The 18648-nt window shown below is 41.7% G+C and overlaps 4 protein-coding genes across 8 annotated transcripts; all 4 read left to right on the forward strand.

Annotated features, from left to right (window-relative positions):
- Positions 1-995: 995 nt before the first annotated feature.
- Positions 996-4754, forward strand: LOC115734944 (ribonuclease P protein subunit p25-like protein). 3 transcript variants are annotated; one of them, XM_030665979.2, is made up of 9 exons: positions 996-1162; positions 1439-1567; positions 2066-2146; positions 2233-2321; positions 2432-2506; positions 3309-3370; positions 3452-3511; positions 3748-3933; positions 4422-4754. In XM_030665979.2, exons 2-9 carry the CDS (start codon positions 1445-1447, stop codon positions 4496-4498), a joined length of 753 nt encoding a protein of 250 aa, XP_030521839.1. In that variant the 5' UTR covers positions 996-1162; positions 1439-1444; the 3' UTR covers positions 4499-4754. The 3 variants fall into 3 exon arrangements, with proteins under 3 accessions (XP_030521839.1, XP_030521845.1, XP_030521854.1); XM_030665985.2 differs by having other exon boundaries at positions 999-1162; positions 1442-1567; XM_030665994.2 differs by lacking the exon at positions 996-1162 and adding an exon at positions 1206-1355.
- Positions 4755-7277: 2523 nt separating this feature from the next.
- Positions 7278-12496, forward strand: LOC115734875 (probable 26S proteasome non-ATPase regulatory subunit 3). Of its 3 annotated transcripts, none has more exons than XM_030665859.2 (9): positions 7278-7424; positions 7545-7633; positions 7705-7895; positions 9359-9496; positions 9567-9703; positions 10180-10234; positions 10312-10422; positions 10722-10961; positions 11598-12496. In XM_030665859.2, exons 2-9 carry the CDS (start codon positions 7555-7557, stop codon positions 12108-12110), a joined length of 1464 nt encoding a protein of 487 aa, XP_030521719.1. In that variant the 5' UTR covers positions 7278-7424; positions 7545-7554; the 3' UTR covers positions 12111-12496. The 3 variants fall into 3 exon arrangements, with proteins under 3 accessions (XP_030521719.1, XP_030521711.1, XP_048129664.1); XM_030665851.2 differs by having other exon boundaries at positions 7281-7412; positions 7486-7633; XM_048273707.1 differs by having other exon boundaries at positions 7394-7412.
- A 1195-nt stretch (positions 12497-13691) lies between these two features.
- Positions 13692-15239, forward strand: LOC115734937 (expansin-A11-like). The gene is made up of 3 exons (XM_030665967.2): positions 13692-13901; positions 14166-14487; positions 14640-15239. Exons 1-3 carry the CDS (start codon positions 13760-13762, stop codon positions 14944-14946), a joined length of 771 nt encoding a protein of 256 aa, XP_030521827.1. The 5' UTR covers positions 13692-13759; the 3' UTR covers positions 14947-15239.
- A 1354-nt stretch (positions 15240-16593) lies between these two features.
- LOC115734921 (peroxidase 64-like) lies at positions 16594-18393 on the forward strand. Its single transcript, XM_030665932.2, has 4 exons — positions 16594-17057; positions 17280-17468; positions 17655-17817; positions 17896-18393. Exons 1-4 carry the CDS (start codon positions 16851-16853, stop codon positions 18288-18290), a joined length of 954 nt encoding a protein of 317 aa, XP_030521792.1. The 5' UTR covers positions 16594-16850; the 3' UTR covers positions 18291-18393.
- The last annotated feature ends 255 nt before the right edge of the window (positions 18394-18648 follow it).

Genomic DNA, 18648 nt, shown 5'->3' on the forward strand with positions numbered 1-18648 from the left:
TATCCTAAATTATTTTATTACGACGCCAAAAATCCCAAACTTGTACAAATTTGGGATTTTTGGTGTCATGATAAAAAGTTTTTGAGTAAATATGTATCACATTGGTACAAGTTTAAGGTAATTATATCATACGGGTATGAGATTTGGATTTTTGGCATCACAAAAAGTTTTGGGGAAATTGTGTCACGGGAAGCGCAGTTTAGGATTTTTTGTGGCTTTCAACCAATTATTTTTAGGGTGAAAACACAAATTAATTAAGTATGACAATTGATTAAAAAAAAGTTAAGTATGACAAAGATACAAGACCTGCAAACTAATACGTAAAACTCACAAATGTATATATACTTACAATCACACACTCATCCACTATTAACGTTCATCATCATTTGATTTTGCACTACTCTGCTTTCCATGTTTTTAAGTTTTACACGAGTTACCATAGTCAGCATTCTCCCGTTAAATCTCCATTTACAAAATTCTCCAATAACTTAATCTAAACACAGTATCCTAATTTACTCACACCAAACACATAAACTCAATTAACTGTTTAACAAATTGACCCGCCAATTGAATTAAATCACGAGATGAAGAATGAACAGGCTAAGCCACGTTTCATTGCAAGAATAACCGGCTAGGAAATTTATCGACGGCCTACTTTCGATTTCCTTTCAAGAAACGGAGCGCTGTTTCGCGGGAATTGTGAAAATATCATAACGTTCGTCTCGCTTGTTTACAAATTACACGAAGGAAACAGAAAGGTCAGAAACCAACGAGAAATTCGTCATGCCGTAACACAATTTGCGTGCAAATTGCCAAATAATGCACATAATAAAGTCCTCCACAAGATCGATGAAATGAAAAGTTAAACTTTTTATTCAGCATCCCCCGAAATTAAAAATTGTTTTTCATTCCCGGAAAATTTTTCTTTTTTTTGGGTCGAAATTGCATTTCCGGATTAAACGAGTAGTTCCGAGGGCAGTTTTTGCCACGAGTCCGCGTGCATACGTGTAGGTAACTTCGTTTAGCTCCCCTCCTCCGGCTCCCCATATAAAAGCTCGGCACTCCCTCCGCGAGCGGTTTAGGGCGTCAAGAGAAGAAACAAGCCGTAGAAGAGGGCTCTCTCTCTCTATCCGTGCACCAGAAAACTCTATCCGTGCGAGAGGTATAGGTTCTTTGCTTCGATCTCTCTTCTCTATCTCCGTCTTCCTCGATTCGCTGCGTCGATCCCTGGCGGCGGCTCCTCCTTCTTCTCCGCCGCTGCGGTGTGCTGGGGCCGTCTCGGCTTTGGAATCGCGGCCGAGTGCTTCTGAGAGGCGCCGGTGCTCCGTCGAGCTCGTTCTCTCTCGCAGATCGAGGTTTCTCGGCTGCAATTTCGGGATTTTAGCTTTTGAGGTTTCATTTTGTTATTTTTTTGTAAGAAAATTTCGGATGGTGACAGAAGAAGATGGATCGTTACCAGAGAGTTGAGAAACCAAAGGCGGACACACCGATTGACGAGAATGAGATTCGTATCACCAGCCAGGGCAGGATGCGGAGCTACATCACCTACGCCATGGGCTTGCTTCAGGTACTTGTGTTTTTCCTGCTCCTTTTTTTTTGTTAGCTTGAAGATGATAGTTTCTCCCTGTTGTGCAACCGTTTCTTGGGGTTCCTGCTTGGAGATTTGCGGTATTAGCTGCATTTGGACTTGTTGGCGCTGGCTCTAATGTTCTTGTGTGAAATTATATTCTGTGTGCGCTGATTAGGTAATGCGCGCGTAGGTTAACATGATGCATGTGGATATTCTGATGATGTTGTTAGGTTGGTTTTTTAAGCTGCACGTGACTTTAACTTTTAGGATGTCCATATATGTTACTATGCACTGTTTATGAAGTACGAGCACAAGGGAGGAAGTAGGGGGAAATATTTTGTTCCGGTTAAAAGCATCAGTACAATAATTATATTTCTTGAACTAGCTGTTAACACGGGGTTTTGTTGTGTTGATGGACGTTTCACGGATTGTTTCACGTTCTTCACTGTCTATGAAGATGCTGAGGAAAGAATCTGTGTTGTTTGTGTTGTCTAGGAGAAAGGTTCAAATGAAATTGTCTTCAAGGCAATGGGAAGAGCTATTAACAAGACTGTTACCATAGTGGAGCTTATCAAGGTATGTGTTAAGCTAGGTGTTCCCTTAAATGTACAACTCTTATTCTATTAGTGAGATAAGTTTGTTCCTTGTGACAATATGTGCAGAGGAGAATTGTGGGTCTTCATCAAATAACAACTATTGGATCTACAGATATAACTGATACCTGGGAACCCCTTGAGGAAGGACTCCTTCCGTAAGAGCATTATCAATTTGAAAATAAGAGAGTTGTATTTTTGAGTTTCTACACCAGTTATGACCTGCATTTTCACGTTTTCCTACGGGTGTTCCTGGATGTTTGTGTAGATTGGAGACTACAAGGCACGTGTCGATGATTACGATAACCCTGTCAAAGGAGGAATTGGATACTTCATCTGTAGGGTGAGTCTGAATACATTATGCTTTGATTGATTTTATTGCATTACTGTCAATAATGAAACTCCATAAGTGTGCATATTGGTTTGTCCCTTCTTGTGAACTTTCTTGTACAAATATTTCACTAGGTCTACTACTCTTGTAAAGTTCATTCTATTAAAGCCTATATGAGCATCTATAATTGCTGAAATGCATGCTCTGGACTGTGATCTGATCGACATCTTTTTCCTTTGTCTCTTGTTCTGTTCTTCCCCCTGATCTTGTTGTATCATGTGAGAGATATCTGAGGTTTAAGGATGCATTAAATAGTTCAAACTCTTTGTGTAGGAATGTTTGAGAATGAATGGTTAAGCTCAGAGCTCTAATAGAACTTATTTGTTTGATCTTGGAGTTTCCATCTTTCAGGATAGTATAATTGAGAGTTAGCTGCAATGCAAAGTTAATTTTCACTCTGACAGTGCGTTCTGCTTCATGAATGTTATTTTCCCTTTTCGTTGACGGATTGAATTGTCATTGTGTCTAAAGAAGTTACTGCAGCATTTTGAATACGATTGATATCTCCTTGAATTACCTCAGCCCATAATTTCTTTATAATGAAGATGCTCTTGTTCTCTTTGGATATAGCTGAAAAGGAGCTTTTCCCCTTCTAGTGTTACACTATATGTCCTGGCTACATATTTCACTAAAAGCATGCTGTTGGCAATTTCTTGAAAGGTTTTTGGTTTGTGAGAGAATTTACTTCTGAAATTGAATTTTCATCTGCTGTATCTGCCATATCTCATTAGCCCCTGGATGCTGTTTAATGCAGGTATCAGCCTCCACTACCTGCAGAACAAGTGAAGGTCTTGGGGGAGTTTGAAAATGAAGGAGGTTATTGATACTTAATGATGTCTATTGTTGACACTTGTTTTCTCATAAGAATCATTTAAAGGTTATTTTTCTCAACTGCAGAGGGCTATCCAAATGGTCGAGAAAGGGTCATCAGTGGTAGAGGAAGACCAAGGGGTAGAGGTACTAATTGTTTTTTCTGTCATCGTGTTCCTCTTACCCGATTTTGACTAGTTTCTGGAGAGTCCAGCATGATTGCATGGGTCAAGTTATGGTCAGCAATAAATTGTGTCTGGCTTTTGAACCAATCTCTTCTCATTATTTACTGAAATCTACCTAAATAGCTGGAATTCTTGAAGGTTTTTTGACTCTATGTTGTTGGAAATCTATGACGTGAATAGTTATGCTGTCATTTTTAGGTAATGGTTACATGAATGCTGATTATGACGATGGGGGTTGGGAGCACAACCGAGGATATGCCAGAGGCAGGGGTCGAGGAAGAGGCCGTGGTTTCCGTGGACGTGGAAGAGGAGGATATAATGGACCACAGGCTGATATGCAGCAAGATGGTGGATATTATCAGGAGCCGCCTGCTCGAGGCCGCGGTATAATTTTAATCTATTTGCTCCCTGAAGTGCTCTTTCATCAGTTGACATTGTGTGTAGACTTCTTTCATTGCACTGTAAATTGTATTTCCTTGGGAACATATGAGTTGTTAGTGACTTGTTTGGTTGCTGTAGTTGGTTGGCATTAGATATGTTGCATAATCTGAATTATAGAAAATTCAAACTTATAACTTTGGAAATATGATATGTCTCATGTAAGTTGTTTCATATCGAGACATATCCTTCCATATTTGCCTTTTTCCTCATCACCGTCCTCGAATTTGGAAAAAATGAAGATTGCAGAAAGATGTGCTGTTACACGGTTCTGTTGGTGTTACTGGTTCCGTTGTGTTGTATTTTTGATTGTTAGCTGTTTCTTTTGCAAGGCCCCCTGTGAAAGTTTGAACATGTGCAATTTAAGTGGGAGATCTATGTTCTGTCTATCATGGGTGTGAGTCTTGACAATCGTGCATTGTGCTTTGTGATAGGTCGTGGGAGGGGAAGGGGAACTCGTGGAAGGGGCCGTGGCTTCAGAACAAACCGACCAATCCAAGCAGCTGCCTAAAGGTGTTCGATGTCTCTCTTGGAAGTTAGGAGCAACGGTGGATGCCTTCTCTATCTCTATGTTTGTCATCTTTTAGGGTTTTTTTTCCCAATCAACAAATGTAGGATGTCGCTGTGTAACTGTTTCGGACACACTAGTAACTTAGAACTCACCCAAGCTTCCTTTGTTTTTACCCCCTTTTTCTCCGCCGAAGTGTTAGGTTATATCGTGAGCATTGTTGTTTTTCCCATCTTTATTTATCAGTGGCACATTCTTTGAATTGTTTCTTGCTTTTTTTTTTTAGAAGAAAATTTGTTACATGGAAGTGTTGGGAGGCATTTTGGAGTTTCCTTCTTCCTTCGTATCTGCATGTTTTGGTGTCTTTAGTTTCCCTATGAAGCACATGAAGCGTGGGCTTGTGCATGATGTGCTTGGACGTCATTATAAGGTTTCGATCCAATGTTTGAAGCTGATAATATTACAGAGCAGTCTGGCCTGGAATTTGTGTCTTGGTAACTTGATGAGAGGGCATTGGGCGAAGTGACCGTGTTCATGAAACTTGATGTTGTGCATGTTTGAAGTGTGTTGAGTGAAGTGAAGAGAATGCGTAGAAAATCACCATGTCCTGCTTTTGCGGTTGAAAGTAAGTGTTATTTCTGTATAGGTAGAAATTCACGTGCAGGATTTTCATCATTTTTATATATAGGGAAATCCATGTGTTCCAATCAACTAAGCTATTGAGTGAAATTGAATGTTTCAATAGCTCCACAACTGAATAAAATCTCGGGGATCCAATCCTACATTGGCAAACGTAACTGAATTAATAGGCACCGGAGGAAAGTGCTTGGGAAATTTGTGGCTTCTTTTGTATATTAGCCCACGTTTCCCCTTGGTTTTGACAGGAAGCTTTTTTTTTTTTTTTTTTGGGCCCTTGCCTGGGCTGGCGAGGTGGTGCGAGGGCGGCTGTCGCTCGACGCTCACCTAGGTGAGGGCAAAAAGGAAAAACTCACATAGCTAATATGATCGAATTAGCAAGAGGTGAAAATGTTTAAAACTGAATAGGAAAAGTGAAAAAAGGATTTAGTACTTTTTTGATAATTTTTCTCTTATAACTATGTTAAGATTTGGATATTTTTTCTTTTATCCTTATCGGTCAGTTTATCATATATTGTCAATTCACTCTGGAGTTTCACTTTTTTTCTTGGGAAAGCTCTTAAATTTTCACTTGAAAAAAAAAGGAAAATAAAAAAGAACTCCCTTCATTAACATTTGATGCATTTAACGTGCAAAGTCGCTTTTAGTATAACGTAGTAGAATACCCATGTGCTAAACCAAATTCAAACCATAACCCTTCCATTCATGTAATTTGCAATACAAAGCCACAAAGGGGTGAGCAACGGGTGAACTGAGATTGCATCGAACCCAAAGATTCAATCTGATTCCTCGCCCCTGCCTGAACTTACTAATTTCCCGAAAAAACACATTGAAATTTTTTCGATTGGCACACACGAACCACGGTCGGTCTCTGTCTTCTGAAGTGCTTGCGAAAGCTAACCGCTTGCCCTTCAAATGTCACGGGCCTGACCGGGCCAATAGAATTGCTCGATCCGTAGTTACCTTTGGCCATAGCTACACAAACCACCCGCCTAAATGCACATACCATAAGAATTCTAAATTTTAACAGAATTAATTTGAGTGTGGAAAGCAGAAGCAGTATTAAAATGCTGCGGATCATGGATTGGAATGGTAATTTAATATTTGTCTAAAATTAAAACACGCATTGTAAGTCATTAAAAATTGTGAAAGGAGTTTTAAATGATTTTATAGCTGATTTGAAAAGCCGTATATATACTTTCAACATTATTAACTATCTAACTTCAATCTGCTCGAGAAACTACGCGCATGGCAGCAATTCTGCTTCGGAGCGGAAGTTAATCGTTCAATTTTTAGAGAGAAGTAGAAAAATGAAATTCGTAACAAGAAACAAAAAATGTTTTTTTTTTTTACTTTGTCAAGTGGCTCCAAAACTACTTTTGGAGCAAAAAAATGCTTTAAAAGTAGAAAAATGAAATTACGTAACCAAACGAATTTTTGCTCCAAATAGGGGTGTGCATGGTCCAGGTCGGTCCGACCTAGTGAGAATGCTAACACCAATTGTTTATAGAAATCTAATTCTTGAATCTAAACGAACAACTTCCAATTTAAATAATCCAACTTAATAAGACATATACATGGCCATCATACAATCATCACATGAGTGTTGATAATCCTAAAATAATGAGAAAATACTAAATTAAGATGGAGACGAGGAGAGGAAGCGGCAAGTTGACGATGCCAATGATCGCGATAGGTCTCGCCAATGGTCGTGAGACGCGAAAAGAGCGACGATCCCGACGAGCGAGAGACGGGATCGTGAGAGGAGCAAGCACCTAGAAAGCTATGTTGAGAAGGCGAGACGTGAGCGTCAAGCAAGAGGAGAAGAGTGAGTGTCAAGCGGAAGATGAGAAAATTAGTTTAATTAGTCTTAAAAAATTTCTATTTTTTTTGTAATTATGTATATATATTTGGGATGGTCTCGTCCGGTCCCATCCACCATGGAACCGGGGATTGGACCGCTCGATCACCGGTCCTATTTGTTAAGATGGGGGACCGGACCACCCCCGCAAGGATCGAACCAATTGGTCCGGTCCAGTTTGCTCACCCTAACTCCAAAAATATTGTCATCCCCACCCTAAAAAGAGCAAAATGTAAACACTAAGCCAAGCATTTTTTTTAAATTATTAAAATAAATAAAAAAAGAGAACCAAAAGCGAGAAAATTAACTTGCGGAGAAAGAAAAGAGTGCGAGCGAGACTGATGCATTGCTGCTCCGATAGCAAAACCAAGCTTCAAACCCTAGATTTCCATTCCTTCGCCCCTCTCCCTCACCAGATTCGTAAGCACGAAGGTCTCTGTCTTTTCCTCGATTCGATCGATTTCAATTGATTTCTCTCTCTTTCCTCTTTCAGAGCAGCAATCGGTACCCGCAGATTGATTTGACTCCGTGCTGTTGCGAGTTTCAACGCAGTTTCTCCGAGATGACTCAGGACGTGGAAATGAAGGATCACCCGACTCCGTCGCACTCCGTCTCTTCAGCTGTTCCCTCGACTCTGCAGCGTAAGTCTTTGGTTTGTCGTTCAGTTGGAGGTTTTCCTTCGTGTTCTTAATGGTGAACTCCCGGGAAATAGATTTGAAGGAGATCGCTACGCTGATTGAGACTGGTTCCTACGCGAAGGAGGTCCGCCGAATCGCTCGCGCTGTGCGCCTCACCATTACTTTGCGCAAGAAGCTGACCGCACCAGTGCTCACTGCGTTTCTTGATTATGCCCTAGGACCGGGTTCTGAAGCTCGTTCTCGGCTGTCTGCTTATCTCCCCAAGGTATGATTTTGGTGAATTCTCAGTTTCACTGAACTTTCCTGAACTCATGTCACTTTAGCTTAAAACTTAGCTTTTCCAGAGTTTTGTTTTGTTTCGAAATTTTTGCTTGGATATCTGTTCCGTGAGGTATGCGGTTTAGGTATGGGAAAGTGTTGTCTTTTAAGTGCCGGAGTTGATGGAATTTAGATGAAGAAGGTGAATGATGTGGCTCATAATCTGAGGTGTTTCTAGATTCTTAATCTACATTTGATTGTCCTACGATGTTCGTTACTTTTGAGTATTGCTGTGTTGCTGAGGTAGTTGGACTAGGTTAATGAGGAATTTAAAACCAAAAGAGAAAGATTAATTAAGAATTGCATTATATGGCGCTTCAATCTATTGTTACTGTGACTCTTAGATCTTATTTTGACCAAAGGCAGAGTATGAAGGTAGTAGTCCCGATGCCAGATGTTACTTATAAGGTCCACTATATGTAGCAGCTGAAGTAGTTGATGTTATTAAAGATACATCTGTGTAGAAGTTGCAGAAATTTGGTTGTCCTTTATCAAGTAGGTCACAAGGGTTAAAAATGGCTAGTCAGTTGTCCAGAGCTTTCAGAAGACTCTGATTATTACATGGTACTCAGATGAAGGTGAATGGTTAAGTTGATCTGTCTCGAGAGAATTATCCTTTTCATTAACAATAAATAGAAGTTTCCAGTAGGCGCTTACGTTGAGTTTCAGGATGATCTTTCTTCCTGATCTGTGCATTTTAAGAGGGAGTGAACGGGTTTTTCCTCCTAAAGCACATCTCACACAACACTTGCACAATAAGCTGTCAAAAGACATAAAGCATAAATTAATTCCATTGGAATGCTAATTTGGATGATTAGAGATTGTTTCAGAAAAATGAAGTATTTGTATTCAGAAAAAGTTGAGGCTCTAGTCCATTTTGATTGAAGAAAAATGTCATAGACAATGAGATAACGTTACCATGGTGGCTTTAAGATAAAGTCTGTCTCTTCGAGGTGCAAACTACTATCCGCTTGTCTTCTCCATTGACAAGCTGGACAAGTTCTAATGTTGATTTCACTTCTGCTGTTATTATTCTGAGTAATGTCTGCACGAACTAAATCTAGTGATTCATTGTGCGTGAGTTGTGAGTGTGATAAACTGAAGTACCTTAGGATTGAATTGGATGTACCATGGGATTGATATGAAAGTTGTCGATATTTTCTTTGTGAGAGCACCTTCGAATGTACTTAAATCAGTTGATATGTTGTTTTTCTTGCGATACCTGCAGCTGCCAACGAAATAATGCATTGAGCTGTGTTTTGAAACCCTTGATTTATTGCTCACTTGATTTTAAAATGAATTACTCGCCAGAATGTGATATCCTGTTTTGAAGGAGCAACATTGTAGTATGTATAGCAGGTCTTGAAAAGGTGACACGGAATAAGTTTCCTCCTGATATTGGTTTTGTAGGAAGATGAGCACGATATGGAAGTCGATACTGCATCATCGGCTAATCAGGCTCCCGCGAAACATGTGTTGCCTGAGCTTGAGATCTACTGCTACTTGCTTGTGCTGCTTTTTCTAATTGATCAGAAACGCTATGATGAGGTAGCAATAGCTTTTTCACTTGCCTCATTTCCTTGTCCCTGTAAAAGTCCCTCACCATTTATACTTTCAGGCTAAAGCTTGTTCCTCTGCTAGCATCATTCGGCTGAAGAATTTAAACAGGAGAACCATTGATGTATTAGCTTCCAGATTGTACTTTTACTACTCGTACTGCTATGAGATTACGGGTGATCTTGCAGAAATTCGGGGGTATGTCAGCTCAATGTTTTTAATCATCTGGAAACTGTTCCTCCTCTCTTAGTGGACTTATGTGCTCACTGCAGTGACCTGTGTGTGCATATTTTATGCATGCGTGTCTGGTCATTCTACTTGGACATAATAATCGGGTATTTCGTTTTTTTGTGTGATATCATTATATTTGGGGCAAGTCCAATTTTCATTAGTTTGCATCAATAGAAGTAGATATCTTATTATACCGAAACTCAGAGTAGACTAATTCTGTTCACATGAAATGCAAGCGGTATCTGCCTTCTGTTATTAGCTATACCACTGTACTTTTTATATGCATGCATTGTTATGGCATCATATTTATATATGCGGACGGGGCATCTCGATCAATAATAGATTCTATTGGACTCCTAGGGGTTGGTCTGACACCGACAGCAGGAAATATCAAGGAGTGGGTTATGTTATTGAGATTTACCCTGTGCATCTTATGTTTTCAGGAACCTTCTTGCTTTGCATCGAATTGCAACATTGCGCCATGATGAGCTGGGGCAGGTTTGTCGCTGACCTTCTAAGTAAGGATGCAATGTTTGGGATGTGGAAACTTACGTATAATTTATGTCATGTTACAGGAAACTCTTCTCAACCTATTACTTCGTAACTATCTCCATTACAATCTTTATGATCAGGCGGAGAAGCTGCGTTCTAAGGCACCAAGGTTTGAAGCGCATTCAAACCAGCAGGTAAAGAGAGATATCCAACCATGATGAGAATTTATTTATCATTCTCTGTCTCTTGCAATTTTTTATGGAGATTTTTCGTGGACTTCTCTTTCCATTCATTTTATTAGAGCATCCTGTTTAGGTGCCTATTTATTAACAAGGGAGTCTTTTTCATTCTGTTTTACCGGCTCATCTTATGTGACCTAGTCATTCTTACTTTTGCATACTTCTATTTACTTTGGTCCTTATTTTAGGTAATGTTGTTGACTAAAAGTGCATGCAGCCAATTTTGTTTATGATGGAATTGTTTCCCTCTGCAGTTTTGTCGCTATCTTTTTTACCTTGGGAAAATACGTACAATTCAGTTGGAGTACACCGATGCAAAAGAGGCTCTCCTACAGGCTGCTCGGAAAGCCCCCATTTCGGCTCGAGGATTTCGAATTCAGTGTAACAAGTGGTCTGTTTTAGTCCGTTTGTTGCTTGGTGAAATACCAGAGAGGACTATCTTTATGCAGAAAGGGATGGAAAAGGCTTTGAGGCCATACTTTGAACTGACCAATGTAAGTATGAGTTTGGCATATCTGGAATTGTGCCCGTGATCACATTCATCTGCTTTCTTTACTGAACTTATGTTGTGATATAGTAGTATGGCATGTTTCCGGTCTTTTTCCTTGGTAGTGAAACACATAAATATTTGAGTGGAGAGCAAAGAGTATGCTAGCTCAGAACCACATGCCGCCTTTGAGCAGTATGGCCTGTTCTCAAGTTGCAATAATGTCACTGTTTCTTGCTCTCCTTGTTTTGTGGATTTGTTCTAGAAAGCATGACAGAAAGAAAATGACGAGGACTGTTTTCAGTTGTTATGACTTATGGAGAGTGCTTGCCATCATTGGACTGAATTTTATCAATTTGTAGTTTGCTATTATAAGCTATTTGTCACTAGACAGAACGAGCGTCTATTATCGTTATATGAAGATGGAAACAATTGAATAGTATCAGTCTCCCAGGTTCCAAATTTTGAATGTAACAAGGTCTGGCTGAAAATGGTCATTTTTGTCTTGTTTACTACTCCCCAAAATGGGCTTCTGTCAAAAACTGTTTGAACCAACTTTTAATACAGTTTGCACGATGAACTTTCGAACTATGTTCTCTTTTACAACCATGACTAAAAGAAGCCTCATTCCTCACTTATTCAGGCTGTTCGGATTGGTGATCTGGAGCTCTTTAGGACTGTTGCAGAGAAGTTTGCTGCAACTTTTAACACAGACAGAACCCACAATCTGATTGTACGACTGAGGCATAATGTCATCAGGACTGGTCTACGCAATATCAGCATCTCTTATTCTCGAATCTCTCTTGAGGATGTAGCCAAAAAGCTGCGTCTGGACTCGGCAAACCCTGTGGCAGATGCAGAGAGCATTGTGGCCAAGGCCATCCGCGATGGAGCAGTTGATGCCACTTTGGACCGTACTAATCGGTGCATGGTATCAAAGGAGACCGGAGACATTTACTCAACAAATGAGCCTCAGATGGCATTTAACTCTCGGATAGCATTTTGTCTCGACATGCACAATGAAGCTGTCAGGGCCCTGCGGTTTCCACCGAACACACACAAGGAGAAGGAGAGTGCAGAGAAAAGGCGTGAGAGGCAGCAGCAGGAGCAGGAGCTTGCCAAGCATATTGCGGAGGAGGAAGATGATGACTTTTGAACGGGATGATGTTTCTTGGTGTTTTCTGTCGGGACGAGCTTCATTTATCTGCTCTTGAAGTCTTTGCTTCATGTGGTGATGTGCTTTTGGGGATACTATCTGTACTCTGCTAGAACATTGTTGGCATTGTGTTCTTCCATTCCTAGCAAGCAGGAGCAAACTATGGTGCGAATACTTGGAGGGAAAGGAGGTAGGACAAACTAGTTAGTATGATGGCGGAGCTAGAATGCTTGAATTTATTGGATTCATCACTCAGCGTTACTTTTGACAACCTTCTGTTCTGTCGTCCTTCGTTTTTATCGGTTCTTTTACTTGACATCTTCCCAAGACGCCTGTGTATTTTTTTTTTCTTGGCATACGTGATTGGAACCTTTTAATATTTCTTTTCTCCAGGATGCTTCGTCTTTTACGTGCAAGCATGTGCAAACATTGGGTGGCTAGATGTCTAAATGTTGAGGAGTGAATCTCTCATTGTGCTTCCAAAGTTTCCTTGACTGTGAAACAGTTAGCATCCGCGAAAAAGCAGGAGTAGCGGAATGAAAAATCCTAAGGCAAACGATGCTTTCTCCAATGAAAGGGCATTTCGGATTGAGAATTGGATTTGTGCATAATAAAATTTCATCTTTTCTTTATTTGGGACCAGAAGTATGAAATCACTCTTTCAACTGCTCAAAGGAATTCCAATTCCTGTCGGTAGATCACGAATGCAATGCCCGTGTCCGGCTGGGTCCTTTTGGCATAATTGTCAAGGATAAGGAAAAGAAGGAAAGAGATTCTCTCAAAGTCTCAAGGTGGAAACAACCAAGAATCCTTTACCAGCCTATCCCTACTGGAGAAATACATAAACAACTCATCCGTCGTCTAAATGCCAAAAATGGGTCATGTGCACTTGACCAGAATAATGGTGTCTGTAATCTGCATCATATGCTTCGCAGAACTACCCATGTGAAGCAGCAATCGGTGATCTAGGCAAATACATTATCCTAATCCCACAAAAACAAAATTGAGTAAGCGATTTTTATCCTTTCACCTAACAATAATGTATTTCGTTGTTTTAGACGACACGGATATTCTGACCTTCAGCTTGACCAATCCCACAAATACACGCAACCGCTCCTGCCCCATCCATAGAGTGACTATTGGCGAACGCGACTTCTGGAGATTAATTTGGGCGAGAGATGTTATGATTTGAATGTAATACTCATCGTAATAGAACCAAACGCTTTACTATCCAGTTTAGACTAAAAAAAAAATTCAATAGCTAAAAGAAACTCAATGTAGTAGCAAGAGGGACTCCGGAAAAAAACAAGAGCAATTGGTCGGAGGCAATTTTGATTTGTTCACGGCTCTTCTTGGGGGAAGATGCATGTGGATTTTGGCGCCGACGGGTAACGAGAACGTGGGAATGATTGAATGAAAATCAGAAAATCATCAGACATTGCAAGGAGAAACAATTCAATTGTTGGTAAGTCTTTATTAATGCGCTCTCTCTTCATGTTGGGATCAAATGTTCGGTTTTTTTTTTTTTTTTTTCCACTGATGTGTTGGAGTTGGACTTTTCCTATTTATAGTTTGCTGCTATCGGGTTCCTAGGAATCCCTCTCATTATCTCCCTCCTCTCTGTTTCTTCCATCTTGGGCAGCTGAGAAATGGCGAAACCCGGTTTTGCAATGGCGACTCTTCTTGCGTGCACTTGCCTTGCTGTGACGACTCTGGATGCCTTCTCTCCCTCAGGGTGGACTCGAGCCCATGCCACCTTCTATGGAGGGAGTGATGCTTCAGGAACCATGGGTAATTCGCCCTTCTTTTGCCTTTCATGCTTCAGGAAAAGGAAAAATTGTAGCTTTCTTGACACCCAGAACTTCCCTTGAACGTCAGATTCGTCTCTGACCTCACGTTGCTTGCTTTTTTGGGCTGTTCCGCTGGTAGATAAGTCTTGCACAACCAGCTTTGAAGCCTTGTGGGCACGGACAATATCGTGTCGGCTTGGCGGCCGGTAGTTTGGGGCTTCTCGGTGTACTAATTGCTCATTCGTCTTTGGTTTGCACTTTGCAGGAGGAGCTTGTGGATACGGGGATTTGTATTCAGCTGGGTATGGGACTAGAACAGCTGCTCTGAGCACTGCACTGTTCAACGAAGGTGTTTCTTGTGGACAGTGCTACAGGATCATATGTGACCACAATGCAGACGCCCAGTGGTGCAAGAAGGGAGCTTCCGTAACCGTCACCGCGACCAACTTTTGCCCTCCCAACTTCGCTCTTCGGAGCAATAACGGCGGTTGGTGCAATCCTCCCCTCCAACACTTTGACATGGCTCAGCCTGCGTGGGAAAAGGTCGGCATCTACAAAGGCGGGATCGTCCCTGTCTTGTTCCAAAGGCATGTCCTTCTTGTTGCTCCCTCGTCTTCCTATCAGAATCTAAGATAAAACTACCATAATCGTGGTCAGGCTTTAAGGAATTACAAGCACTTGTGATGCATATTCAGGAGGAAACACAATTGCTGATGACCGATCACTATGAATCTTGCAGGGTCCCTTGCAAGAAGCACGGCGGGGTGAGATTCGCAGTCAACGGTCGAGACTACTTCGAGCTCGTCCTCGTCACCAACGTTGCGGGAGGCGGATCGATCCAATCTGTTTCGATCAAAGGGTCGAGAACTGGCTGGCTGGCTATGTCAAGGAACTGGGGGGCCAATTGGCAGTCCAACTCCTATCTGAACGGCCAGTCTCTATCTTTCAGGGTCACTACTACCGACGGAGAGACTCGGGTCTTCGAAGACATCGCGCCATCGAACTGGGCTTTCGGCCAAACGTTTTCGAGCTCCATACAGTTTTGATTCAGTGAAGGGTGTGAGGGCATGAGAGTGAAGCCCTGGAAGTTCAGAAAGTTTGGTTCACTTGCTGGCAGAGGCGTGCTTGTTGCTTTCAATGCTTTTGCAGAAGCAGCCCGCCATAGTCTGGAGGAGAATAGTACCAACTTCAAATCTATGCGGAGATGAGACTGAGAGATCAGATGTAGTCATTTTAGCTGTTTCTATTATACTCTGATTCGTTGGATTAATGCGGAAATCAATAAGATGCACAAAGAAATAGCAGCTTGCTCGCTTGGGAATAATGTAAATTCACTTTATATGCTTGTTGCAAGAAAATTATCTAGGACCCTTGCATAAGATTTAACTTGGGAAGATCAGCCAACTTGATTTTCAGGAGATTCCTAAAGGTTTTCCCCCCGTGTCGGCCTTGACAGAAAACCGTTTATGTCATAATCAACTGATCGTTCATGCTGTGTCGAGTTATGTTGGGTCACTTTGATCACACGGAAAAATCTCCAAGCGGGTTTGCGAGGAGGAATTTGGGCCTACCTGGACTCCGTGTTTTCTTCGCTTAAACTTGATAGATGGCCGGCCATCGCCTGACACTGGCTATCGGCAAAAATGAAAGGAAAAAACAGAAAAAGGCAAAAGAAAATTTAAAAATTGTCCATATTAGTGTCGGTATGCCACGTAGAATTTTCGGCGTTGAGTGGACCATCATGTCAGCTTTTTTCAGTTAAAATTGGTTGAAATGCTTATATTGATAAATTGTCAAAATATTTATGATTGAATTAATGCAAGCGAAAAAAAAAATTAATGCCCACCATTCGAACAAAAAAAAAAAAAAACTATGTTACTAAAAGGCTACACTTTTTGGCGGCAATCAGTTGGTTAACTGAGGTTATTGATACGAAACTCTTTATTGGTTGAACTCCAATTCCTGTCCTGTCCGACCAAACATCATTCATCTGAATTTTGTGGGGCCCATTTCTGCTAACGAACCTCCCTTAATCGACGTTATATCACCTAATCTTCCTTTTACTTACTCTATAATCAAAGCCTCAACAAAGAGGAAGAGGAAAAGCAATAGGCTGATGCACTTTGGTGGCTTCCTCGCTGGCTTTGTAATGGCTTCTTGCCCTCGTCGTGTGTCACCTCATGCAAATTCTTCAGCGGTGCTCTCTAATTTTTAACTTATAATCGCTGAGAGATTGGTCGGTTTTCGGTGGACCACAAAACAAAAGAATGGACCGATATTTCGTGAATCATATGCTCGAAGAGTTTTCTAAATCATAGATGACGTATACAATACATTTCATATATCAATCTATCTTTTTAGAGTAATGAGATGCGATATTGCACGTCGCATGATTACTTTTAGGCAATTCGTCTCTCTTAAATCGAGAAAATCTTATCATGTCAAAAACTTTAAGCGATTCAGTGGACATTAGAAATCAGATTTACCTTGCCGGGTAGTTGGCTTATCATCCTACACAGGACAAGAATGTAAGGAAGATAGAATGAATTAGGATTGGAAGGAGGTCAGTTGATGAGAATGTTCTGGTTACCACGGAAAGCAAAGTGAGCAGTTGACGTCCTTGCTCAAAGGAGTTCATACGTCGCACGACACGGTACGACATCACAGGTTGTCGTTTTTGTGAGGTTCGCGTCGAGACAACAACTCCACTCAAAAAGGAGTGAGCCTTCTTGATCACCAAATCCACTGACCCGCCATTACGTCCATCCCTCTTGTTGGTAACAACTCCTGTAGCTCTCTGAGTTCTCGCTCTCTCTCTCTTCACTATAGATAGCCCATCTTCTACTTTGTCTGAGTTTGCACACGAACACTAAGCATTTTGATCGGATCTCTCGCACGAGCTCGCCGCGGCCGAGCAACAGAAAGAACCAAGTTCGAAACACTTGGGCCAATGCAAGCCATTGTTGCTGCACTGGGTTCTGCTGTTTTGCTGCTGTTCGTCGCAGGCGGCGCAAGTGGCCTGAGCTTGGATTACTATGACCGGACATGCCCGAAGCTCGAGCATTCGGTGAGGTGGGCCGTGAAGAAAGCGATGAAGAACGACAACACCGTTCCTGCCGCTTTGCTTCGCATGCACTTCCATGACTGCTTCATCAGAGTAATTACTTGTTGATCCTCCAGTTTTTTCTGTGAAACTTCTTGTGAGGTAGGGCTAGCTTTGTATAGTTTCATCCTTTTGTCAGCAAAAGCGTCGTCCGAAAGCAATAGGTGATTAATGACCTTCTTCTGCAAAATGACTCATCTCGACGGCACACAACAGTTCAAGTTTGTATTTTTAAGGCATTCCTAACATGATGCTAAAACTTGATACTGTTTCCAGGGATGTGATGGTTCCGTGCTCTTGAACTCGACGGCAAAGAACACGGCTGAGAAAGACGGGCCGCCGAACATCTCGTTGCACGCGTTTTACGTGATCGACCATGCAAAGGAAGCAGTGGAAGCTCAGTGTCCTGGGGTGGTCTCTTGCGCAGACATCTTGGCTCTGGCCGCTCGGGATGCCGTGGCTCTGGTGCTCTCTCTTTTAACATATATTTCTCATTCTTTAGAAAGTACACTAGGATTATATACTCGGCCTGTATCTATCGACGTGCTGCGCAACATACGTCGAAAAATTAAGTCGCGCTTGATCTGATTAGTGATACAATCTTGCTGTTATTTCTAATCATTCGGCATGATTTTTCCTTGATCTCTGTAGTCTGGAGGACCATACTGGGATGTGCCAAAAGGAAGAAAAGACGGGAGGATATCGAGAGCAATCGACACAAGGCAATTGCCAGCTCCAACCTTCAACATCTCTCAGCTACAGCAAAGCTTCTCTCAAAGAGGCCTTTCCATGGAGGACTTGGTGGCTCTCTCCGGTACAGTTAGCCCCAAATTCTCGTATGTACGGCGCATGATCGCTCCGTATTGATCACCTTGTGTGCGTCTACGTACAGGTGGCCACACCCTCGGTTTCGCCCATTGCTCCTCGTTCCAGAACCGAATCCACAACTTCGACGCTGCGAGCGACGTCGACCCGTCGATGTACCCGCCCTTTGCAGCGCAGCTGCGGAAGGCTTGCCCAGCACACAACAAGGCGAAGGGCGCGGGGTCCACTCTGGATCCCACGGCGGCGAAGTTCGACAACGCGTACTTCAAGGTGCTCCTCCGTGGGAAGAGCGTCTTCACTTCGGATCAGGCGCTGCTCACCGTTCCGAAGGCCAAGGCATTGGCCTCCAAGTTCGCCGAGGACGGGGAGGAGTTTGAGAAGGCCTTCGTGAAGTCCATGATCAAGATGAGCAGCTTGAGCGGCGGGCAAGAGATTAGGCTCAATTGCAGAGTAGTTCGTTAATTGTATTCTTAGATGGACGGATTAGTTTGTGTGGCAAAATTGTAATTTCATCACGCTCTTTGTTTTTTTGTCCTTTGGCTGTTTTTTTTTTTTTTTAGGAGTGACGAGCGATTTTTAGGAATCTAAATTTAGAATTTTTCATCAGCGATCTTGTCTTGATGATCAAATACAAGAAAATTGTGTATTACATGTTCGAAAATTATAATCCTAAACGCATCCACCTTAAAATCCAGCCACGGTGAAAATTTATATCTCACCTGGTGTCATATTTATCATGAAAAATTGTCCAAAAAATACTAAACGTATTGTGTTTTTGCCAATTCAATATTAAATCTTTTAATTTTATCAATTGAGTCTT

This window comes from Rhodamnia argentea, chromosome 2, assembly GCF_020921035.1.
Source record: "Rhodamnia argentea isolate NSW1041297 chromosome 2, ASM2092103v1, whole genome shotgun sequence".
In the NCBI taxonomy this organism is placed as follows: Eukaryota; Viridiplantae; Streptophyta; class Magnoliopsida; order Myrtales; family Myrtaceae; genus Rhodamnia; species Rhodamnia argentea.

Bases quoted from the DNA above. Each gene is read 5' to 3' on its own strand.
- LOC115734944 (XM_030665979.2), top strand. From the start codon at position 1,445: ATGGATCGTTACCAGAGAGTTGAGAAACCAAAGGCGGACACACCGATT. The intron at 3,371-3,451 runs GTTATTGATACT...TCTCAACTGCAG, and splicing joins GGAGTTTGAAAATGAAGGAG to AGGGCTATCCAAATGGTCGA. The intron at 3,512-3,747 runs GTACTAATTGTT...TGTCATTTTTAG, and splicing joins AGGAAGACCAAGGGGTAGAG to GTAATGGTTACATGAATGCT.
- LOC115734875 (XM_030665859.2), top strand. From the start codon at position 7,555: ATGACTCAGGACGTGGAAATGAAGGATCACCCGACTCCGTCGCACTCC. The intron at 9,704-10,179 runs GTATGTCAGCTC...TTATGTTTTCAG, and splicing joins GATCTTGCAGAAATTCGGGG to GAACCTTCTTGCTTTGCATC. The intron at 10,235-10,311 runs GTTTGTCGCTGA...GTCATGTTACAG, and splicing joins GCCATGATGAGCTGGGGCAG to GAAACTCTTCTCAACCTATT.
- LOC115734937 (XM_030665967.2), top strand. From the start codon at position 13,760: ATGGCGAAACCCGGTTTTGCAATGGCGACTCTTCTTGCGTGCACTTGC. The intron at 13,902-14,165 runs GTAATTCGCCCT...TGCACTTTGCAG, and splicing joins TGATGCTTCAGGAACCATGG to GAGGAGCTTGTGGATACGGG. The intron at 14,488-14,639 runs GCATGTCCTTCT...TGAATCTTGCAG, and splicing joins GTCCCTGTCTTGTTCCAAAG to GGTCCCTTGCAAGAAGCACG.
- LOC115734921 (XM_030665932.2), top strand. From the start codon at position 16,851: ATGCAAGCCATTGTTGCTGCACTGGGTTCTGCTGTTTTGCTGCTGTTC. The intron at 17,058-17,279 runs GTAATTACTTGT...TACTGTTTCCAG, and splicing joins TCCATGACTGCTTCATCAGA to GGATGTGATGGTTCCGTGCT. The intron at 17,818-17,895 runs GTACAGTTAGCC...GTCTACGTACAG, and splicing joins GGACTTGGTGGCTCTCTCCG to GTGGCCACACCCTCGGTTTC.